The sequence below is a fragment of the Molothrus ater genome, chromosome 19 (assembly GCF_012460135.2).
Source record: "Molothrus ater isolate BHLD 08-10-18 breed brown headed cowbird chromosome 19, BPBGC_Mater_1.1, whole genome shotgun sequence".
NCBI classification, from domain to species: Eukaryota; Metazoa; Chordata; class Aves; order Passeriformes; family Icteridae; genus Molothrus; species Molothrus ater.
The window spans coordinates 5,729,969-5,751,774 of NC_050496.2; the positions used below are offsets into that span (position 1 = coordinate 5,729,969).

The window sequence follows — 21,806 nt, forward strand, 5'->3', positions numbered from 1 at the left end:
GGCTTTTCCCCAGCGTGGCTAATACTCGATTTTCCAGCCCCATGCCCGTGGCGCAGGGGCGGCGGCCAGCCCAGCGCCGGCCCCTCGCCGCAGGAATCGCCGAACTGCGGCACCCGGAGCCCGGCGAGCCCGTCTGCGCCGGGGCCTCGCCGGGAACAGATGGCTCCGGAGAGTGCTGACTTCAGCGCCTTGGCTGAGCACAGCTCCGGCCCTGCCTTAACCCACCCTCACTTGCTCTCCCGGGCACATCCCTCATGCCCGGGCGGGGATGGAGATCCATCCCCAGCCCTGGGCGGGGATGGAGAACACGTTGGCATAGCAGGCTCTGGGGTCATTGGAGTGGGATACCAGCCCCATTGTGCCCAGAAAGCCACTTCACTCAAGGGACAACATCATCCCTTCTCCCAGAGGACCCCAAGCACGTCCTTGACTCCAGACCCACCACAGGCTTCATGGTTTTCCTGCCCAGTCTTACAGATCCAGCCTTGCCAAAGTCTTTGCTTGTTGTTGAAGGGTTGTGCAGGGTCACGTAGTGGTGCTGCAAGTCCAGATGTTTTCCTTCTGCTTAGGATGAATGACTTTGGAAATTGGGACTGCATGAGCCCATTTCTCAAGGTCAAGAGAGGAGCAGAGGTGTAGGAGATGCAAACTCCAAGCAGCTGTTTCCAGGAGTTATTTAGGGATACGACAGCGGCAGATAAAGTTGTTGGCGGGTGATGGCTGGTTACGCCCCAGAAACTGATTTCCTTCCTTCCTGGGAAATTTCCATTTCCAACAGCTTTGTCTGCCTCATCCCCAACCTCTGGGGCAGCCCTGCAGGCACGTGCCACCCCAGGGGGAGGAATTAACCCTGCAGGGATAAAACCATCCATGTTTATTTTTGCTCCCTTAATTACTGTGAGGGTAGGACATGGTGGCAGCAGAGCTGTGCCAGATTGGAGCTGCACCAGACCTGTGCCAGGCACACACCATGCATAGCACCATCCCCGTGCCTTCTGTCCCACCTTTCTCCTTGCTCCACTCTCTGCCTTGATTGCTTTTATGGCTGCTGGGATCCAAGATATCAGCCAGTTCTGTGTGATTATTTAAGCAGTGGAGCCCTGAATTCTCTGGGGGATGGAGCAGACAGGGGAGATGGGGAAGGAGGGGTGGCCGTGTCAGCTCAAGGTGGCACAGCGTGGGGGAAAGATGATCTACACCTGTGTTTTACATCTGAAGTGAGACCCAACAGGAGAGGGACAGGAATAGGAGCACCTGGGCTCAGACCTTCTTAAGTTTTGGCCGGAGTTCTTGGGAAGGAGAAGTTGGCAGCCAACAGGAAGGACTGAGATGGATGCAGGACCAGGATGAGTGCAGGGCAGGGAATGGGTGTAGGTCCATGGCCAAATCCCATGTGTCACAAGTGTCACCTGCAAGACTCAGCTCTGGCAGAGGGACCTGTGGGCTCTGATGTCAGATGCCATTAGTGGGGTGCAGATGCTTGTGGGGACAGCCCGAGAGGGCTGTGTCACCCAAATGCCCCCCTATATTTGCAGGGGCATCTCTGGCTTTGTGCTGGCAGTGCACAGATGCAGGTCCTCTCCTTCCCCAAGTACTGGTCTAGGATGCACATGGATTAGAAACCTTACACTGACTCTCCCAGGAACAGGAGGCTGATGCTGGGGTTTGCCTCACAGAGCTGGAGATACCAAAGCCTTGGTGTGCTGCTCTCCTGGCTGGGGTGGGTGCTTTGAGTGAGTCTGGGGTGCAGGTTTATGCTGGAGGTGGGGGTTCCCAGGAGCTCTGCAAGGCTGGAGTTCTGGGGGAACCAGAATGGAGGGGGCTGGGGCAGGATGCAGGGCTTTACTCAAGTTTAGGGTGCGAGATGCCAGTGGGGCTGCAGTGGGCTCTGAGGAGTCTGCATGGAGCCCAGGGCACTTCTTTGACTGGTGTTGGCCTAGATGGGCCAGTGCAAACCTGGGCAAACATCAGATTCCCAACATGAGCCTTCCACACTCTCCTTGCTCCCCTGGCCTGGCTGCCAGCGAGCTCTTCCCTGCAGGAGGTGGCTGCACACCAGGAGCTGTCAGAGCACCATGCCTTGCATTTATCAACCTGCTTACAGAGCCTCCTGCAAGAGGAGATGCCAGGGAAAGGTAACGAGGCGATGGAGAAGCTGGCTGAGCTCCCTTTTGCTGGGACTGCTGTGGTGAAGGGACCAGCTGGGATGCCGAGAGTCGCACACTGGGACACAACCACAGCAGTGGGAAGAAGGAGGGTGAAGGTGGTGCCTGTGTTGTTCCCACCCAGCCCAGAAAGCTGGGCAATGAGGGCACAGAATCCCCTGGCAGAGTGGCACTAAGGGGCTGGGGAAGTAAGAGGACAAGTGCAGCTGCATTTCCTGAGATTGTGGGCTCCATCCCAGGGTGCCAGTGGTGCTTCTGTTTCAACCTGGCCCTTTGTAGCCATCAGGGCACTTTTTTTTGGTTTCTTTTTTTTAATATAGAAAGGACTTTAGGTATTTAAATGCGCAAATGAATTATTTGGATGATGCAGAACAGTCCCCACAAGCTGCATCATGTCTGGTGACCCAGGCCCAGCAGCAGGTTGGATTTGGGAACTCACTGCTTTCTCCCAAAATAAAATGTTGGGGTTTTCTTTTTTAAGACATTGAAGGACTTTGCCAGGAAAACTGCAAAACTGCAGTTGGACTCTCAGGGCAGTTGCTCACTGCAAGCCACTGCACCCAGTGGAGAGATGTGGCTGGGGGGCCTGGCATGAGAGTGCCACCACCAAGCCCTCCACTGCTTGTGCCCACTTCCAGACACCTTCCAGCTATGCCCAGTTGTGGACCAGACTTGGGGTTGTCTCTGGCTCACGTGTGGGGATTGGGCTGTGATGGGGATCCCCATGGGATGGGGATGCTGGGGAGTCATGGATGTGATGGTGGAGCTGGGTATTGTCCCAGGTGTGGGGTTGCTGTGCTCCCCTCAGTCCACCTGGAAGCTCTGCTGGGAAATATTTGTGAGCCAAGACCCTCTGAGGGATCCAGTCCATGGAGCAGTCAGTCTTGGGAGAGATAAATGAAGACCCTGAGCTGCAGGAGGAGTAATAAAGGCATGGGAACAGCTCAGTGCTTCTATGCCAGACCCAAAGGACCAGATCCCTGGAACACTGGCCCAGATCCCTGGAATGCTGTCCCACAGGCTCTGTCACTCCAGATCATGAAGGCAGCAGAAAAGGTTAAATGCAGCCACTGCCTCCTTCAATGTTTAACCCAGATCGGCCCTTTTGTCGACCTGAGAGGAGAATTTGAGGTGTTGAGGACCTGTTGCCAGCCCTTAAATCTGCCTTTGGGCAAGAGAGTGGACAGTGCTGCCAGAATCAGGCAGAGGTGGGCAGCCTGAGGCTGGAGGAGCAGGACATGGCCAGCAGGTCCCCAGGACAGGACAGATTCTGCATCCCCCATTGCCCTGAGCCATCACACTGCAGCAACCTGAGAGATTTGGCTGAGCTGAGCTCTCCTGCAGAGAGTGGGTGCTGCTTTACAGGGATTAAAATGTAGCCCTAGATGCATTTTTCTTTTTCCTTTTTTTTTTTTTTTTTTTTGGTACCTTTCCACCCCTGAGGTGCCCCAAAGGCACCTACAGCACCGGGACAGAAGGTGGCCAGGCTGTCTCGGGGGCTGGGGATGGTGTGTGGAAGTCCTGCATCAGGCAGCTCATGGCTAAGCACAGACAGAAGGTTTTTAGGCAAGTTGGAACCTCTCTGGAAAGGGCCTCTCCAAGCCCAGCAGCCACAAGGATGCTGCTGCAGGTGGCTGCAGGGCCAGCCTGGGTGGCAGACACCCAACACCCAACCAACCCATTTGGGTGGCCCTGTCCCTGAGCCAGGCATCTGTCCCCAGGGAAGGCAGAAGGGCAGTGCCTGGGCATGGGCACTGCTGGCACCTGGCTCTGTGCTCTCGGGGTGATGCCCAGGATTTTGGTGGCTCTGAGCCGGGACATGGGGAGGTTTGGGAGAATCTGCCCCCCACAGTGGGGTCTGAGTTGACCTCCAACTCCTGCCAGGTCCTGCCAGAGCCGTAGTCCATCTGCCTGCAGCCATGGGCTCATTTTGGGGCACAGTGGGCACCACCCAAGGACAAGGGAGCCCCAGCAGGGCCCCTGCCTGTCTCCCCCCTTCCTTTACTGTATCTCTCCCCTTTTCTACCCCCCCGCCCCATCTCCAGTCCCCCAGTCTGGCTTGCTCTAAACCAGTGCTGCGGGATCAGCTGATGCTTTAATACTGGCGACAGCTGGAGGATGCTGCTGCCTGCGGGGACTTTGCTCAGTGTCACCCCCCTCCCTGCGACCGATGGGGACCCTGAGGCTGTCCTGCACCGGCCGGGGGGCACCACGGTGGGCAGCTGGCCGCTGTCCACCAGTTCAGTCAGCAAAGGGATGGAAGATATTGGCGGGAGGGAATGAGTCCAACCGCATTCCTCCAGCCCTCATCGGGGCTAGGGACGGGCACTGCCCAGAGAGGGAGTCTGTGCCATTTTACCATGTGTTTTCCCTCCTGGAGATGGAGGAGAGGGGCTAAGGAAAAGAGGGGGTCTTGTCGCCTTCTCTCTCCGGCACCGGGGCCGGCCGCGGTGCCAGGAGAGGCGGGCCGGTTTCTGGAGGGAGGGCTGCCTATCCCCCGTTCCCCCCCTTCCACCGGGGCTGGCGGCCAGCCCCGAAGTTGCGGCGAGGCGGGAGGACACACGTCCTGTCCTTCCACCGCCCCCGGGCTCCCCCCAGCCTCCATCCCCGCATCCCTCCCCCGCGCTCCTCCCGGCCGTCCCGCCCGGGCAGCCCCGCCGGTCCCGGGGCGGGGGGAGATGGCTGCCGGGGCTCGGAGGTCGCCGAGACACCTGCTGCCACCGGGCCCCCCCCCGTGCACACCCGCTCCGCTCCCGCTCCCTCCTTCCTCCGCTGCCGTCCCTGCCTCCAGCCGCCGCTGCAGAGCCGCCGCCGCCGCCGCCGCCGCCGCCAAGGACGAGCCGGGACCGACGGCGGCCGCCGGAGCCCCCCGCCAGCCGCGGCGGGGGCCGACCCTGCCCCGGGGGCCTGCCCCGCAGGAGGAGAAGCTTTGGAAGAGCCGAGACCCCGGTGGGATAAGCCCCGCCGGAGCCGCGGGGCATGTAGGCACCGAGCAGCGGCGGTCCCGTAAGTAGCGGGCGGGCTGGGGGCATCCGGGGCCCGACGGGCTCCGCTGCCGCCCCGCCACCGCCGCCAGCAACTTTTCGGGATGAGGCGGTTGTTTTTTCTGGGGTGGGGGTTTTCCCTGTCCGTCCTCCCCTGCCTCAGCATCCCCCTGCATCCCCAGAGCTCCTGCTCCCCATCCCGGGCACGGGACAGAAATGAGCCCTAATCCTGGGCGCTGTTCTGGGGGGTTTTGGGGGGAGCGGGTGGCAGGAAAAATTGAGGAGACCTCCCTGGGTGCCACCAACCCTGTGTCCCCCACCGCCACCTTGCGTAACCCAGCGGCAGGCAGGACACTTGGCGTTTATTTTTGGTTAATCCATATTCGACCTTTTTAAGCTGCGTTTCGGTGCGTGCGTGTGGGGCCCTGCCCATCGCCCCGTCCCGCAGCCCCCGGCCCGCAACTGTTGCTGTCAGAGGTGCGGGCGAGGAAGGGGAGGATGATGAGGAAGAGGAGGGTGATGCAGGGTGGCGACAGATGAAGGTTGAAAGGAGACAGTGCTTGCCGAGGGCTGCCAGTGCCTCTGTCCCGAGTAATCCCCCCTGCATGGGCACAGGGATGGTGACGAGTTGTCTTTGAGGAGGTTTCGCTGCTTTCTCCCCTTCTGAGGGGCTTCATCGAGGTCTCCTTGCTCCGCAGGGATGTCTCCATCGGGGCAATGACAAGCAATGGCACATCCTGGTGCCCTCCTCAGTGCCCCCTCTCCTCCCCACAGGGCTCCCGACAGGTTTGGCTTTGCTCTGTCCTTTCCGTCCATCAGCAGCAGTTCCCCATCCCCTGGCGCAGGCTGCGTTTTCCCTCTGATTTCAGGCTCGGAGGCTTTTTTTGGGGACATAAGGTTTCTCTTTCCTGGTTGATATTTTGCATTTTGGAATTTTATTTTTCCCGTTCCTGAGGTCAAAATATCTGCATGAGCTCTCCCTTTCTCAGAGCAGGGAAAGGAGTGAGGGCAAAAAAAGGAGGTTTAAAATGAGGAGCAAACTTTCCCTGTTGCATTAAAATGGCATTTCAGGGCCTGGTGAGAGGTAAGGGTTCTATTGGTGCCTTTAGCACAAGGTTTCTGTGAGTTGGGTGCACCAGAGGAAGTTGTGCCTAGGAAGATGGTTAACCTGCTCAAAACTACCCCAAAGCAACAAAAAACAAGTGCCAAAGACACCAAGGAGCTTTGTGGTGTCCTCTGGTCCTTGGGGAGGCTGCCAGGAGGTGGCATTGCCTTGCCCAGGCTCCTGGCCATGGCCACCTTCCTCCTGACACTGACTGGCCACTGGCCCTTCACCTGTCTGGAAAATCTCCCTTTTGGGAAAGTCTTTTCCCAAGGGACCAATTCTGCACTGTTTCCTACAAGGGGTTGGAAAATGTGGATTTTCTTTGAAGTTGGCAGGGGCTTTCCTGCATTGTGCTGAGCCCAAGAGCAGCCCCAGCTCTGGCAGTAGCTCCAGAATGGGCTCAGTTTCTCCTCAGCCTCCACCACTTTCCTGCAATCTGTCACCTCCCCCAAAAAGCCCCAAAATTCTCCTGTACCCCTCTAGCTCAGTAGGAGAAACAGTGGGCTGGAAACGCATGGTGTTAGCTGGGCTGGAGGAGCTGGCTGCCCTTTGCCTCCCAAATTCGGCCATTTTGGAGCAGCCCCATCTCCAGCCTGCACATGCAGCCCTTGCCAGCCACAGGCTCTCTGGCCTTAAACCCCTCCATCCTCTTCCATGTCCACCAAAGGCTGTGGTGAGCCAGCCTGACTCTGCATGGAGGCACCAGGCTCCTGGGAAGGATGGAAATTCATTGCCTTGGTTCTCTCAGCACTGTCTGAACGATGGGATGACCCCATGCCCACCTCCCCTCTGCTGCTGCCATTGCATTTCAGCTGTGAAGGATGGGGACATTTTCCACCTGCGGCTTGGTCCATGGGAAACCAGATTGCTGAGCCCAGTCCCCAGTCACAGCCAGGAGCAGGGGGTGGCAGAGCTTGGCATCACAAGGAACAACCACTGGTCTGTGCCTGGATTACTCGGTACTGGAAGAGGCTCCCGACCTTAGGCAAGACTGAGTTGAGGAAGAGGAGGATAAGGTCCTGGAGTAGCTAAGGTGCCAGGGCTGGCACAAGCAAACCCAATCAATCACCACAAGGGCCCAGAGTATATTTAAATGTCCTTGAGGAGGGCTCAGACGGGCAGTGCTGCTGGCAGGGCGGTTCTGTTTGTTTTGGGTGGCGTGTTGCTCCCCTTCCTCTCTGCTTGGGTAGCTGATGCCGGATTCCCAATGAATTATTTATCACAGGACTAAAAATACTTGGGAATTCGCAGTGAGGAGCAGGCAGTGCAGGCTGCCCTGCCACTGAGCTGGCCGTGCCGGAGCATGGGACGCTGCCAGCATGGCATGACTCACCTGCTGCCCTCTCTGGCCAAGGGGCCCCGGCTGCGGCCATCGCTGTGGCGTTGTGGCTCCTGCAGCTCCACCAGCTGTGATGTGGAGTGGGGTGGGAGATGCAGTCAGGTAGAGTGAAACCCCTGGGTGGTGGTGGGTGCTGGGGGTGGATTATTCCCTCATGAAATGCAGCTGGTTGAGAGAGATGCTGCCTGGTGAGCATCAGTGCCCAGACAGGTGCCCAAGACTTCCTGGTAGCCATGGGGTACAGGAGGGAAATGTGTGGTTTGTGTTCCCTAGTGGGAACAGCCCCAGTGCTCAAATCTGCACTGAGCAGCTCTTGCAGGGTGCCCAGCCCAGCAGCTGTTGGGTTTATATCCTGCATTTTCAGTCCAATGTGCTGGCAATGCTTTTGCAGTGTGCTGAAGGGGTCTCTGTCACTGCAGCATGGAGGAGTGTTAGGGTGCAGGTCACCGGGGCAGCCCAGACCCCAAAACCAGCCGGGACTCAGTGAGAGGAGCATCTGGCTGTGCTGGAGACACATTAAGCAACAGCAGCTTTTAATTGCAAGTGACGTTTCTTAGCACCAGCTGGCACCTTGCTGCATGAAGCAACACTGGTGCCTGGCTGGTGCCACTGGGGAGGGCTACTTGTCCCCTCCCTGCTGCCCCACTTGGCACAAGGGTAACTGCCCTGGGGGAAATAGGGCCCAGAGGGGCTTGGATACCCCTGGCCACAGGTTGGTTTTGCTGGTGGTCTCTGAGAGGTGAACTCCAGCACAGAGGTGCATCACTGTGGGCAGGCATGTGTCCCACTTCAGGGGACTGTCACCTCAAACTGCTGCGGCGTGAGCACCCACTGGCAGTGGGGAACTGGGGACCTAGCAGGGAGCGTGTGCCCAAACAGCCCCTGAGAGCCTGGATTTGGGCTGTAGCCAGCACAGACACAGTGTGAAGTTGTCCCATCGGGGTGGGCACTGCCAGCAGGGGACACACACTGGGGGCAAAGAAAAGAAGGAAAGCGGAAGGATGCTGTGGAATACTTGGAGGGAAAACTTGGAGATGTGGAGCCAAATAGGTGCATTGGTTGGGATTTTGTGGCAGAGAAGGGGCTGAAGTAGGGTGATGGGCAGGAGACAGTCAGTGGGACAGGCAGGGATTCAGTGACTGTGATTTGCAAAATCTCAACAAGCAGGGTGCAGAGCTGAACCATGTTCAAGGGCAAAGCCTTTGAATATTGAAGGTGGCTGTCTGCTGCAGAGAGAGGCATCAAAGAGCTCCCAGCCCCTCCTGGCATCTCTTGCAGCTGTCTCTGTCCCTGGCTGAAGGGATGATATGGACCAGTGTAGCAGTGGTGGCTTTTGGATAGGGTGGGAGAGCAGTGGGAGGGAGATGGTGATGGTAAGATGAGGACAGGGTGGTGGTGGGAAGCAGGGACTGGCTGTGAAGGGTTAGTGGTTGATAAGATTGGAGACAAGTGACACAGCACTGAGGTGTACAGTGGGTGGTGAGTACAAACCCGTGGTCATTCCTTCACCACATCCAGTGTCCAAAGGATGAGGGTCCCCACATTCCCTGGGGTCAACCCTCAGTGGTGATGCCCCAGGGCAGTGGGGAGGGTGGGGTGAGCGGGGTTGGGGGTGCTGGTGTGCAGCTGGATGCGAGGGGCTGTGTCCTGTGCTGGCAGGGACACGCTGGTGGACATGGGCAGAGCGCTGGCACACGCTCTGCTACTGTCGATGGTGCTGGGCTGCTCGGCTGCCTTCACGGACATCCTACTGCCGGGCCCCGAGGAGCCTGTGGTCAACGTGGCCGTGGTGTTTGGAGGCACATCCTACCCCCTGCACATCCGCTCCCGCCTGAGCCCCCAGAGCTTCCTGGACATGCCCCTGGAGATCCGCCCCATCACTGTTGTCGTCAACAACACCAATCCCAGCACCCTCCTCACCCAGATTTGCGACATCCTTGCTGGCCACAAGATCCACGGCATTGTCTTTGAAGACAACGTGGGCACGGAGGCCGTGGCCCAGATCCTTGACTTCATCTCATCCCAGACCCAGGTCCCCATCATCAGCATCAGTGGAGGGTCTGCAGTGGTCCTGACCCCAAAGGTGAGGTACTCACTATTTCCAGGGGGAATGAGAGAAATGAGGAACTGTTAGAGTGGTGTAGGTAAGGGATGTGGAACGCTGGAGGGCAAGGGAACTGCTGGACTGCAGCCTTTGGGATCAGGGGCAGGAATGGTGGATCAGTGGCTGTGGCAGTGTGGCTTACTGGGGTGGTGGGACATAGTGGGGACTTCAAGGAGGGGCCCTGTTAATGGGGTGTGGGAGAGGACCTCAATACCCAGTGGAAGGACCTTCCCTGGTGGGCTGCTTCCTGTGCCCACCACGGGATGCTGGGTTGGTTGCACTGCAGCTATGGGGGCAGTGGCAGAGTTATCACAACCTTATCTTCCTCCTGCCTTGCTGGGGCTGGATCCAGCCCTGGAATGGCTGCGTGGGCAGCATGAAGAAGCCTTGCCCAGCTGTGGCAGTGATCTCAGGTGCACTGTGACTGACACAGGATTTCTGTCTTCTCTGCTCCTCACTAGCATCAGACACTGTCAGTTACTATCACCTGCCTGCTGGGAACTGCTGGTGGCAGGGATAGCTGGAGCCAGGCTGGAGGCTCCTGGGCATGGAGATTTGGGCTATCTCCTCAGCCTGCCCGGCCTGGGTGCTGGAGAGCTTTCAGTGCTTGCTCTTTCCTGTGGCTGGAGATCCTGCCCTTCTTCAGGGAACAGATTTTGTGCTTTTCTTGCATAGTGGCTTGGGGTCCAATCTCCCTGGACTGCACTCCCACAGCCCTGTCTGTACTCACTGGTGCTCATGGAGCACCTCGAGCGCATTGTAGGTGGGTGGCAGTGGGTGTGGTGGGCTCTGGTTGGTGTAGTGGATTCAGATGGGTGTAGAGGGCTCAGATGGAGCCCAGAGCAATGGAAAAATATCCATGGCTTTGCTGTCCGGCTGATTTTCTGCAGCTTTCTCCATGGGCTGCGTATTTCGGGGTCAGTGGAGGTATCTCCACCTCCTCCCTGTCTGGGATTCTCTGAGGCCCACCCCAGACTACTTCTCTGGAGGTGGGGAGGGTCTGGGTGGCAAAACCTGCTGCCTGCACGTGACCTTCGGCAACTGCCATTTGCTGAATCATTTAAGACAGAATCAGACCAATTAAGGTTTGCTAATGAGAGGCCAGATGGCCAGGGAGGTGGAGCGGGAGGGAAGGAGCCACACAGGCTCTGACTGCAGGTAGTGAGATGGAGCAGGGATGGGATTTTTGCTCCTGGCAGAAGTCTTGCCCACCTCCTTCTCCTGGTTTAAGGAGAAACTGATGATCTCCTTTGGAGGATGGAGACATTTTTGGTCAATATGCTAAGAAATGGATGTGAGGCGGCAGGAGTTGACCCTTTTCATGGGGTGAAGTTCTTTGGAGGAGCATTAGTGTGATTTTGGGTATCTCCAGCCCATGGACCACACCAGTTCATGGCAATCTTGAACTTTTCATGATGGCAAATGCATGGGAGGGTTGCATGGGTGCATGACACCTGGATCATGATGCCAGAGCAGCCCCTGATCCCTCTCCTCCCTCAGGAGCCTGGATCAGCTTTCCTGCAGTTGGGTGTCTCCATTGAGCAGCAAATCCAGGTGATCTTCAAGGTCCTGGAGGAATACGACTGGGGCTCCTTTGCTGTCATCACCAGCCTCTACCCAGGCTACAACATCTTCCTGGACGTCATCCGCTCCTTCACGGATGCCAGCTACTTTGGCTGGGAGCTGCAAGAGGTGCTCACCTTCGAGATGAGCCAGGAGCAGAGCAGCTCCAGGACGCAGCGGCTCTTGCGCCAGATTGATGCCCAGGTCCTCATTGTTTACTGCTCCCGAGAGGAGGCCGAGTATCTCTTCTCCATGGCAGAACAAGCCGGGCTTGTGGGGCCAGGATACATCTGGATCGTGCCCAGCATGACAGTGGGCAACATGGAGGTGCCACCCTCCTCCTTCCCGGTGGGCCTCATCAGTGTGGTGACGGAGAGCTGGAAGCTGAGCCTGCGGCAGAAGGTGCGGGACGGCGTGGCCATCATTGCCATGGGGGCTGCCAGCTTCTTCCGTGCCCATGGCTACCTCCCAGAGGTGGGGCAGGACTGCTGGGCCCCCACCAGGGCCACGGCCACCAACACAAGCTTCTACCGGTGAGCACTGGGGACCCCCTGGGGTGGGTGTGAAATGGGAAGAGTGGCGAAAAGGTGAGGGAGAGGGCAGGGGAGGAGGGGGATGGAGCTGGTGAGCAGCAAGGATGATGCTCACTGAGGGCTACAGCTGGTAGTCCACGCCTCTTGGCTGCAATTCTCCTGGAGCATCTCCCCAGAGATGTCACAGCATCTCCCTTGCCTTTTCCCATGTTTCTTGGTGACTCAGGACCCCTGGGGGTCTCAGCGGGGCTATCACAGCTCTGTGGCACCTCAGGGCTGCTTTGGCAGTCTGTGCATCCTCAGCCCTGCAGTGGGCCATCATCCTTGCTGCCTCCTTGCTAGAAGAGCTTTCTCCAGCTTCCCTCTGCCCCTTGCATGGGTGTTAAAGCTGGTCCCCAGCTCTCAGCCCCACATGTCTCCATGGGACCTGTGGCAGCCTGGGTGAAGGTGGAGGAGGAGGAGGAGGAGGAGGAGGAGGAGGAGGAGGAGGAGGAGGAGGAGGAGGAGGAGGAGGAGGAGGAGGAGGAGGAGGAGGAGGAGGAGGAGGAGGAAGAGGAGGGCTGTACAGTGCAGGGCTGCACAGCCAAGGGCTTACAGGCTCTGTGTCCCCCCAGGCACCTTCTCAATGTGACATGGGAGCACAGGGATTTCTCCTTCAATGAAGGTGGCTATCTGGTCAAGCCCACCATGGTGGTGATCACGCTCAACCAGCACCGGCTCTGGGAGATGGTAGGACCCCCAGGCCCCCTGAAATGGACACACTGCGGGGTGGCTGGGCAGGGTGAACCTGGAGCCATGCACAGGCTGGGGTCCCACCCTGCGGTGGGATGTACCATGCAAAACCCAAAAGTACCATGGCTGGTCCCAAAAGTACCCATGGTGCCATGGTGGGGGTTTGCAGCAATGAGGAGCACCAAAGCTCTGGCAGGAGTTGACAGTTTTTCCTTGCAATTTGGCTGATAAGTTAAAAAAAAGTTAGAAATGCAGATGCCCACTTCTGGAGAACAGCAGCCAAACACCTAGATCTGAAACAAAATGCATGGAGCGTTTTTTTGTAGTTTGAAAGTATTTTGGGTAAAGTTTGGCCAGGTCTGTGCTCACCCGAGTGTGAAGCTCAGGGCTCAGGAGGAAACACCTCACCCCGTGGTCCACGGGTGTGTGGGGAAAGGGATGCTGAGATGGGGCTCACAAGGAATAAGCCCCAAAGGTGGGAGGATGGATATGGGATCATGCGTGACCCCCAGAGCCCCTCACTGGGGTGACCATGTGCTCTCCCCTGGGGGCAGGTTGGCAAGTGGGAGAAAGGCATCATCCACATGAAGTACCCGGTGTGGCCCCGCTACGGTTCCTTCATGCAGCCCGTAGTCGACAACCGCCACCTGACAGTGGCCACCCTGGAGGAGAGACCCTTCGTCATTGTGGAGAACACGGACCCCAGCACGGGGGTCTGCGTGCGCAACACCGTGCCCTGCCGCAAGCAGACCAACTCCTCCCAGAGGTGGGCAGGGACACGGAGCTCGGCAAGTCTGGCCACCACTCCCTTGGCACGTGGTGTCCAGGGTGCTCAGAGCATTTCTGTTTGGTCCAACCCATCTTTCCTGGTGTGTTTCCAGTGGTGATGGCCTAGTGGATCCCTACACCAAGCTGTGCTGCAAAGGTTTCTGCATCGACATCCTGAAGAAGCTGGCCAAGGCAGTGAAGTTCTCCTATGACCTTTACCTGGTGACCAATGGCAAACACGGCAAGATCGTCCGTGGGGTCTGGAACGGAATGATTGGTGAGGTAGGGATGGGCATGACTCAGATCCCGCTTCGACGCTCCCTGGAGGGCACCACTCACTCCTGACCTGGGGCTTTCCTGGTGAAGATGGGATTTGTGGTGGGACTGTGGGCAGGGGACAACTTGGCATGAGCTCCTCCCTGGAGGATTCATTAGATGAACACTTAACAACTGCACAGCAGGTTGTGTCTGTGCCCCTGATCACTTAGGAAGATAATATTGTTTTTTAAAAAAGGCAGAAATTAAGGCTGGAAATGCTGGAGATGAGGAAATGCCTGGGGAAAGTGGTCTGGGTCCCTCTGCTTGTCACTCTGCCCTTCCCAAGCTCACCTGCCCCTTTTCCAGGTGTACTACAAGCGTGCAGACATGGCCATTGGCTCCCTCACCATCAATGAGGAGCGGTCTGAGATTGTGGATTTCTCTGTGCCCTTTGTGGAGACGGGCATCAGCGTCATGGTGGCCCGGAGCAACGGCACCGTGTCCCCCTCCGCTTTCCTGGGTGAGCCCTGTGTCCCCCTGTCTTTCTGCAGATTCATCCCATGCTTCCTACAAATGCAAATTGGAAATATTGTTCAATTTTAACAACTTTCAAGGAAAAAAAGACTAAGTCATAAGGGAAGGAGATTGTGCTGTCGGCTTTGGGGCTTCTTTCTTCCCTGCCTGAATAATCCTTTTATTATGGAGATGGAGGCTGGAGACTAAGGCTGGGCTCAGTGGTTTTCTCCTCTTCATTTTTTGTGTGGAGGAGGGAGGATGGGGACATGGGAGGATTTGCCAGCTTGGAGCTCTGCTTTGGGCACCCATCTCTGCCACCATCACCAGAGCCAGTGGTTAAGCCAAGTGTAGGAAACCACCAGTGCTACAAGTTTTATTTAATGAGTTTTACACCAGCAAAGCTGCAGCCTAGGAAGGGGAGGATGGGCCAATGTCATCAGGAAATTCAGCTCGGGCAGGGCTCTCTGCACTTGGCAAGGGCACAGCATCAATGTCCCAGCTCAGCTGGCGCTGGGCTCTTGTGTGTGGAGGGTGCAGGAGGGTGCTGGGGATGCCAGGGCAGCTGGGACCATCAGCCTGGGCACATCCTCCTCATCCTGTCCCCCCCACACCACGAAGCCCAGACTCCCATGGAAGCAGGGTCACCTTCACCAGCCCCAGGGACAGACGGAGCATCCTGCCCTGGTTTGGCAGGGCTGGGGTCTGCTGTCCCCATGTCCCTGTGTCTCCTGCCTCTGCGCTAGTGAGCCACATCCCCATCAGGGGAGGCCTCTCCTCCCTGACAGCGAAGGACGTGCTGATAAATGGACCTCAGTGGCTGCATGTTGACAGCTCGGATGCATCCCCAGTGCTCCTGCTGCTCCATCCTGTGCTCCTGCTGCTCCATCCCAGATCATCTTGGGAAGGCAGGGGCTCATTGCCTGTCCCCAGTCACGGGGGGCTCTCCCCAGGGCTGAGCAGGGCTAGGGGGCTGGTTCTGTGCCTGATGCAGGCACAGTCCTGTGGCCAGAACCATCAGAGGGACAACCTGTAATCCCATGGGAAACCCTCCTGCAGTGACCCTGGAGATGGGTAGCATTTTGTAAAGATCTCCCTGTTAGTGAGAACCTGATTTGGTCTAGGCAGGGAAGAATGGCTGCATCCCCTAAGCTCTGTAGCAATCCCCTTCCCTCCTGATTCCCTGTGGAGCTGCTTGGCCATGGTGCTGCCAACCTCCAACTCCTCTCCAAGGAGGGGCAATATTCAGGATGAGCCCCATCCATCCAGGAGGGCTCCTGGCAGTCCTCAGAGGACCAGGGGATGTCCTTGGAGGCTCACAATGTTCTACTTGCTTTGCAGAGCCTTATAGCCCAGCCGTGTGGGTCATGATGTTTGTCATGTGCCTCACTGTGGTGGCCATCACTGTCTTCGTGTTCGAGTATTTCAGCCCCGTTGGCTACAACCAGAACCTTACCAGTGGCAAAAGTGAGTTGGGAAGGTGGGAGCTGGGAGAGGGGGACACGTCCCTGGCTGGGCTGACAAATCTTCCCCTCTGTTCCCTATCTCTGCAGGGCCAGGAGGTCCCTCCTTCACCATTGGCAAATCTGTGTGGTTGCTGTGGGCTCTGGTCTTCAACAACTCAGTCCCCATCGAGAACCCCAAGGGCACCACCAGCAAGATCATGGTGCTTATCTGGGCCTTCTTCGCTGTCATCTTCCTCGCCAGCTACACAGCCAACCTGGCTGCCTTCATGATCCAGGAGCAGTACATTGACACTGTGTCAGGGCTGAGTGACAGGAAGGTGATCACTGGGGTGGGAACCCTAAAAAATCCTTAAAAAACCCCTTTTTTGAAGTTACCGGCAGTGATGTGTGTGGAGCTACACATCAATGCCAGCTGGCTGGGCGTGAGTGGATGAGTAGGGGGCTGGCTGTGGGGAGGGGACATGCTGGGGACATGGAAAGACATGGGCACTGTGTGATGCCACCCCCTGGGGCTCCCCATTGCAGTTCCAGAGGCCACAGGAGCAGTACCCACCCTTCCGCTTTGGCACTGTCCCCAACGGCAGCACCGAGAGGAACATTCGCAGCAACTACCCTGACATGCACACCCACATGGTGAAGTACAACCAGCGCTCTGTGGAGGATGCCCTCACCAGCCTCAAAATGGGGTATGGCTCCCTGAGATGGGACATGGCCCCCAGATGGGGTATGGCTCTCAGAGCTCCCCCAAATGACCCCCATATATAGCACCCCCAAATAACTATGGCTCCCTGGAATAGGGTACAGGACTTCCCAGATGGAGAAGGGATTTCTCCACTGGGGTACAACCCCCCTGAAGTTAGTTGTGAGCCCCCCAGGCTGGGTACAGCTCTCCCAGACAGGGTATGACTCTGTGCATCTTCCCTGGATGAAGTACAGGAGCCCCAAACACGGCACAACCTGCTGCAGATGTAGTACAGCTTCATACAGCTCCCCTCAAAAGGGATGCAGCTCACCCCAGAGGGGGCATGGCTCTCCCAGGTGGTACAGCTCCCCCCAGGATTGGGTACTTCCCCTCCAAGTGTGGTTACAGCACTCCAGGATGGGCCAGGGACCCCAAGAGAACATAGAACCCCCTCCAGATGGGCTACAGCTTTCTGAAAGGGATAGAGCTCCCCAAATAGGCACAGCCCTCCCCCACTAACAGGCTTTCAGACCCCTCCTCACCCTTCCTCCTGTTGGTGGGCAGGAAGCTGGATGCCTTCATCTACGACGCGGCAGTGCTCAACTACATGGCAGGCAAGGATGAGGGCTGCAAGCTGGTGACCATCGGCAGTGGGAAGGTGTTTGCCACCACAGGCTACGGCATCGCTCTGCAGAAGGACTCGCGCTGGAAGCGGGCCATTGACCTGGCCCTGCTCCAGTTCCTGGGAGATGGTGGGTGTTTGAGCGAGCTCCTCCTCAGCCCTGTCCCCATCCTGCCCCACCCCTACCCTGCAGATTAACCCAGGGAACAGGGTTTGGTCCTCAAACCCTGTGCAGCCTTCACAGCTGACATCCTCATGGCAGGACGGCACTGAGGGACTTCACCAGCTCCTTTCAGGGGTATGAAATCCTCTGGATCTTGTGAGTGTCATTCCCTCTGGGGTTGTAAAATCCTGAAGATGGCTGTGCACAACATTTGAGGGTCGTGAGGAGAAGCCTGGGAAGGGGACAATAAACGTGGCTGGCTGGCACATGGGTGGGGAACAGAGGCAGGAGAAGACCCTGGAGAAGGATAAGTGACTGGAGGGATACCCAGGCCAATGGCAGCAGCAACATTAAGTGATTCCAGCTCCAAAGGCTTAGGGGTCTCTTTATCCTCCTCCACCCACAGTAGGGTGGAAAGGGTCAGGGATGTGCTTGGGAAGATGATTCCCTGGGTGGATTTTCAACCCCTGCACTGTTATGCATGTTCCAGGTGAGACCCAGAAGCTGGAGACGGTTTGGCTGTCAGGGATCTGCCAGAATGAGAAGAATGAGGTGATGAGCAGCAAGCTGGACATTGACAACATGGCTGGGGTTTTCTACATGCTGCTCGTGGCCATGGGGCTGAGCCTGCTGGTCTTTGCTTGGGAGCACCTCGTCTACTGGAAGCTGCGTCATTCCGTCCCCAAGTCCCACAAGCTTGACTTCCTCCTGGCCATCAGCAGGGTGAGAGATGCTGACAGGGGCTTTTGAGGGGCCCAATTGTCTTCACACGGTGTCACAGAGATGGACATGGCCTGGTGGGCATTGTCCTTTGGCCTGAATGGGAAGGAGTGGAGATGTTCTTGTTGATATGAGATCTTGGTGAGAAAAGCCAGGTCTGAGGAAAGGGCTCAGTCCTGGGAATGACCCCACACCCTTATCAGCAACCCTGGGGAAAGGGGGAATAGAGGATAGTGTCACCCATGTTGACAAGTTCTGGGGATCCTGGGGAGGGGGTGTCAGTGCTCTGAAGCTACCTCAGACTCAGCAGGGTGGGCTCAGGGGAGCAGGACTCCACTGACCTTGCTGGTAATAGGGGGTCCCCATTTCTCCCCACAGGGCATCTACAGCTGCTTCAATGGGGTGCAGACCCTGTCGAGCCCCGGGCGGGCACCCACACCCGATGTCACTGCCAGCTCAGCCCAGGCCAATGTGCTGAAAATGCTGCAGGCGGCTAAAGAGATGGTGACGACGGCCAGCGTGGGCGGCTCACTGGAGCAGGCCACCCGCACCATTGAGGACTGGAGCAACCACAGCGAGCGCCTCCAGACCACCTTCTCCCTGAGGACACCCCAGCTCGTGCTGCAGAACAGCACCGGCGCACACCGGGGGCCGCCCTCCGGCCCGCACCCCGCCGAGAGGCTGGGGAGAGCCTACGCTCCCAAGGGTGCTCCCCTGGGGCTGCCGCTGCCCCAGCCCATCCCCGTGGACTCCCGTCTGCACGGGGAGGAGAATTGGAGAGGGGAAAACGAGCACCCCCACCTGCTACACCCCCTGAAGTTTCGGGGTGGCTGTTTAGGGGATGAAGCTCTCACAGGTTTCCCCCACCTCCTGGTGAAGACTTCCCCAGGAGGGGATTATGGGGAGCAGATACTGGTGGGGAACCATGTCGGGGCTCCCCTCCCGCCCTCCACATCCCCCAGGGACCTCCCACCACCGGACATCTACAGGGAGCATAAGCGGCCGTCGGGACGGGGGGACCGGCTGCAAAACAACCCCTTGCTCCAGAGGGACGGGGCACACGGGGGCTCAGGGACTCTGCCCCGGCTGCTCTCGGCAGCGGAGAAGAAGCGGGAGGTGGGCAGCGCCTTCCTGCCTCCATCCTGCTCTCGCGGAGCCTTCCCGAAAGTCACCAGGACTTGCAGAGCCAGGGGCGAGCCGGCGCGGCCGGAGGCGGCGGGGATGGAGAGGGAGAAGCTGAGCCGGTGGGCGAGCTCGGCCAGGGCGCCCGGGGAGCGCGGCGAGAAGCGGCGTCCGGCGGGGCTGCGGCGCTGCGGGGCCCCCCGCCCGGCCGCCCGCGCCGACGTGCCCGACCTCTTCCCCGAAGCCGAGGCCGGCCACGGCTGCGGCTCCCGTTGCCCGCAGGCCGCTGGCCGGCTGCCACCGCGCTCGCCCGTGACCAGGCTGCCGTCCTACCGGGAGGCTTGCCGGCAAAACCCTCGGGCCGCCTTCACCGTGCCGGTGTGCGCTCCCCACGCCTGCATGAACTCCTACGCCAACCTGCCCCTCTACGCCAGACACCTCTCGCGGGGGTCCGCGCCCTCCCGGGAGCACCCCGGGGTGCAGCCCTGTGACCGGGGCTCCGGGCGCTGGGACAGCGCCTGCAGAGACTGTGGGAGGCGCGGGGAGCTGGCCTTGCTGCGGGCGGTGGGGGCGGAGAGGAGGGACCCGCCGGTGGCCCGCGGGGTGGCGAGTCCCTGCGCCGGCGGGTCCTGGCGGCGGGTCTCCAGCCTGGAGTCGGAGGTGTGATGGGGGGACAGGGGGGTGTCCGCACCCCTCTGCCTGCCCTTTGCCCGGGTGTCCCCACGGGCCAGCCAGCGGCTCCCGGCCGGGCTCCGGCCTCCCGGGGTCCTGCACCGCCGGCAGCGGGATGCTCCAAGCGGCTCGGCGGGTCCCGGTGCGCTCTTTGAGGGGGTCAGAGGAGCCTGGCAAGGGCTGGTACATGCTGGGTCGAGTTCTCCCTACAGGCGGGGCTGGCATCGGAGACGCCAAACGCATCGCCGCCGTTTTGCCGTCACGTTTTGGTTTCATTTAAAGGACTCGAAACGCCATGTCCAGGTCATTAAAAAGACATTTTCAGCTGCCTGGGGACCCTTCTTCCATCCTCCGGGGCTGCCCTTGGCATCATGGATTCCCAGGAATATTCGTTGTCCTGTGCACCCCCTCCCCGTCCGTGTCCCGTTACTGCTGAGCCGCGGCACAGGCTCGTCCCACCGGGAAGGGAAAGATGGAAAAGAAAGATTGGAACTGCTCCGAGGGTTTAATTAGGAGCCATCAGCCTGTGCAGAGGCTGGAGCCGAGCACTGGAGCCCCCTGCTCAGGCTTTGGTGCGCCGGGCACTGATGGCCCTGGGCTCGGGTCAGTGAGTGATGCTGTCACGGCTGCAAACGGCAGCCTGGCCGGGATCTCCAGCTCGGCACAGCAGCCCCGGGAAGGTGTGCTGTGGGGAATGAGAAAGGGAAAAATTCCTCCCACCTTCCCAGGCTGATGGAGCCATAAATCAGGTGTGATAGATGAGCCGGGTTTAATTCTTCTCTTCATGTACGTCTGACACAGCCCTTTCCCTGCCGGGCTGGGGCGCGACCAGAGGCGGCCGTGACTCACAGGAGCCTCAGGCAGGGGAGAGGGTCTTTGGGAAATGGAAATTGAGGCTCCGGGGCCCCGGGCTAAAGCCAGCCCCGGGCGGTTCCAGCCCCATCCCAGAGTAGCACCACCAGGACTACACGGAGCTGCCCTGACTGGCTGGCAGGCTGTCCCAGGGAGATGCCAACCCTCAGCCCCTCTTTCCAGCTTTGGCATCACCTTCTTCCATAAATGTCTCCCTGGGAAGCTGCTCTAGAGCAGAGCTTTTCTTTTATTCTTTTATCTTTTCTTTCTCCTTCTTTTCTTTTCTCTTTTCTTTTCTTTTCTTTTCTTTTCTTTTCTTTTCTTTTCTTTTCTTTTCTTTTCTTTTCTTTTCTTTTCTTTTTTTCTTCCCTTTCTCTTAAAACACAGTTGTTGGGGGTTGCTGGCAGCCACCAAGTAGCTGGGGCTGGTAACAGTGAGGGGACGATGGCAGGGACTGCTCTGGGACACTCAGCCCTGCCCCAGGGATGGCTGCAAAACCCCGAGGAGGTCCAGAAGGGCCTGGCCACATGTGGTCCAGGCTCAAAAGCATTGGCAATATCTGTCTGTCCATCCATCTGTCCGTCAATGCATCAACCCATCTGTCTGGGGTTAAATCCAGCCAATCCCCCCATCCCCCAGCCTGGCTGCCATCACACAATGGTGCCGGTGCTTTAATTCCCTTTTCTTATTTATCATTGCAATTGTCTCTTAATGGCTTTGGCAGCCCCTCCAAGCCTCCTGGCGAGGGTGGGAGATGCCAATGTATAAATAAAAGCCATAAGTAAATAAATCCAGTTGGAGAGGAGGGTATTCATCCAGGCTGCCACAGGTGATGGCACCCATTCACCCGGGCAGCTTTTCCCAGCCGAGTGCCCCAGATGCCCCCTGGAGTGACAGGCTGGTCCCCAGAAAGCTTCAGTGTGGCCTTGGGAACCTTCCCTCAAATTGTGGCTCTCTGGCTTGAGGAAGCCAGCATACACAGCTGCAGTCAAACCTGAGCTGAGGCTGGGGCTGTGACAGCAAAGGGGAGCAGAAAAAAAAAAAAAGAGCAAAAAATCCCCAACCCACGTTTTAAATTAATTAGTGATGTCCCTGGTGACTCAGCAGAGGCCAAATGGAGCTGCTTCATGTTTTATGGAAGGGCTTTGCTGCAGAAGACTGAGGACAGCAAGGGACAGGGCAAAAGGGGTGCAGGGGGTGCTCCCAGGAGAGGTGGCCCCAGGGTTGGGTGTCAGCACCTGGTGTACAGCCAGGGCTATTCTGGGTACCCCATGTGAATGCCCTGGTCCCTGGCCACCATGGTGGCATTTGCATAATCATCTTTACATGCCAATTGGGATGGAAAAGCAGAGTTTTTCTCCCATTTCTGTGCCAGGTGCTGGGGACTGGTGGGAAAGGAGGTGTTTGGGGCATGACCAGTCCAGTGCAGGTGAGATCTGTGAC

The 21,806-nt window shown here is 58.3% G+C and overlaps 1 protein-coding gene across 1 annotated transcript; it reads left to right on the forward strand.

Moving 5' to 3' along the window:
* Positions 1-4,545: 4,545 nt before the first annotated feature.
* GRIN2C (glutamate ionotropic receptor NMDA type subunit 2C) lies at positions 4,546-19,505 on the forward strand. The gene is given in 13 exon segments (XM_036394590.2): positions 4,546-5,171; positions 9,253-9,676; positions 11,198-11,793; positions 12,408-12,522; positions 13,080-13,291; positions 13,407-13,575; positions 13,918-14,071; positions 15,406-15,531; positions 15,618-15,847; positions 16,056-16,216; positions 16,777-16,964; positions 17,488-17,720; positions 18,096-19,505. Coding segments are annotated over 13 exon segments (4,644 nt in total).
* Positions 19,506-21,806: the final 2,301 nt, after the last annotated feature.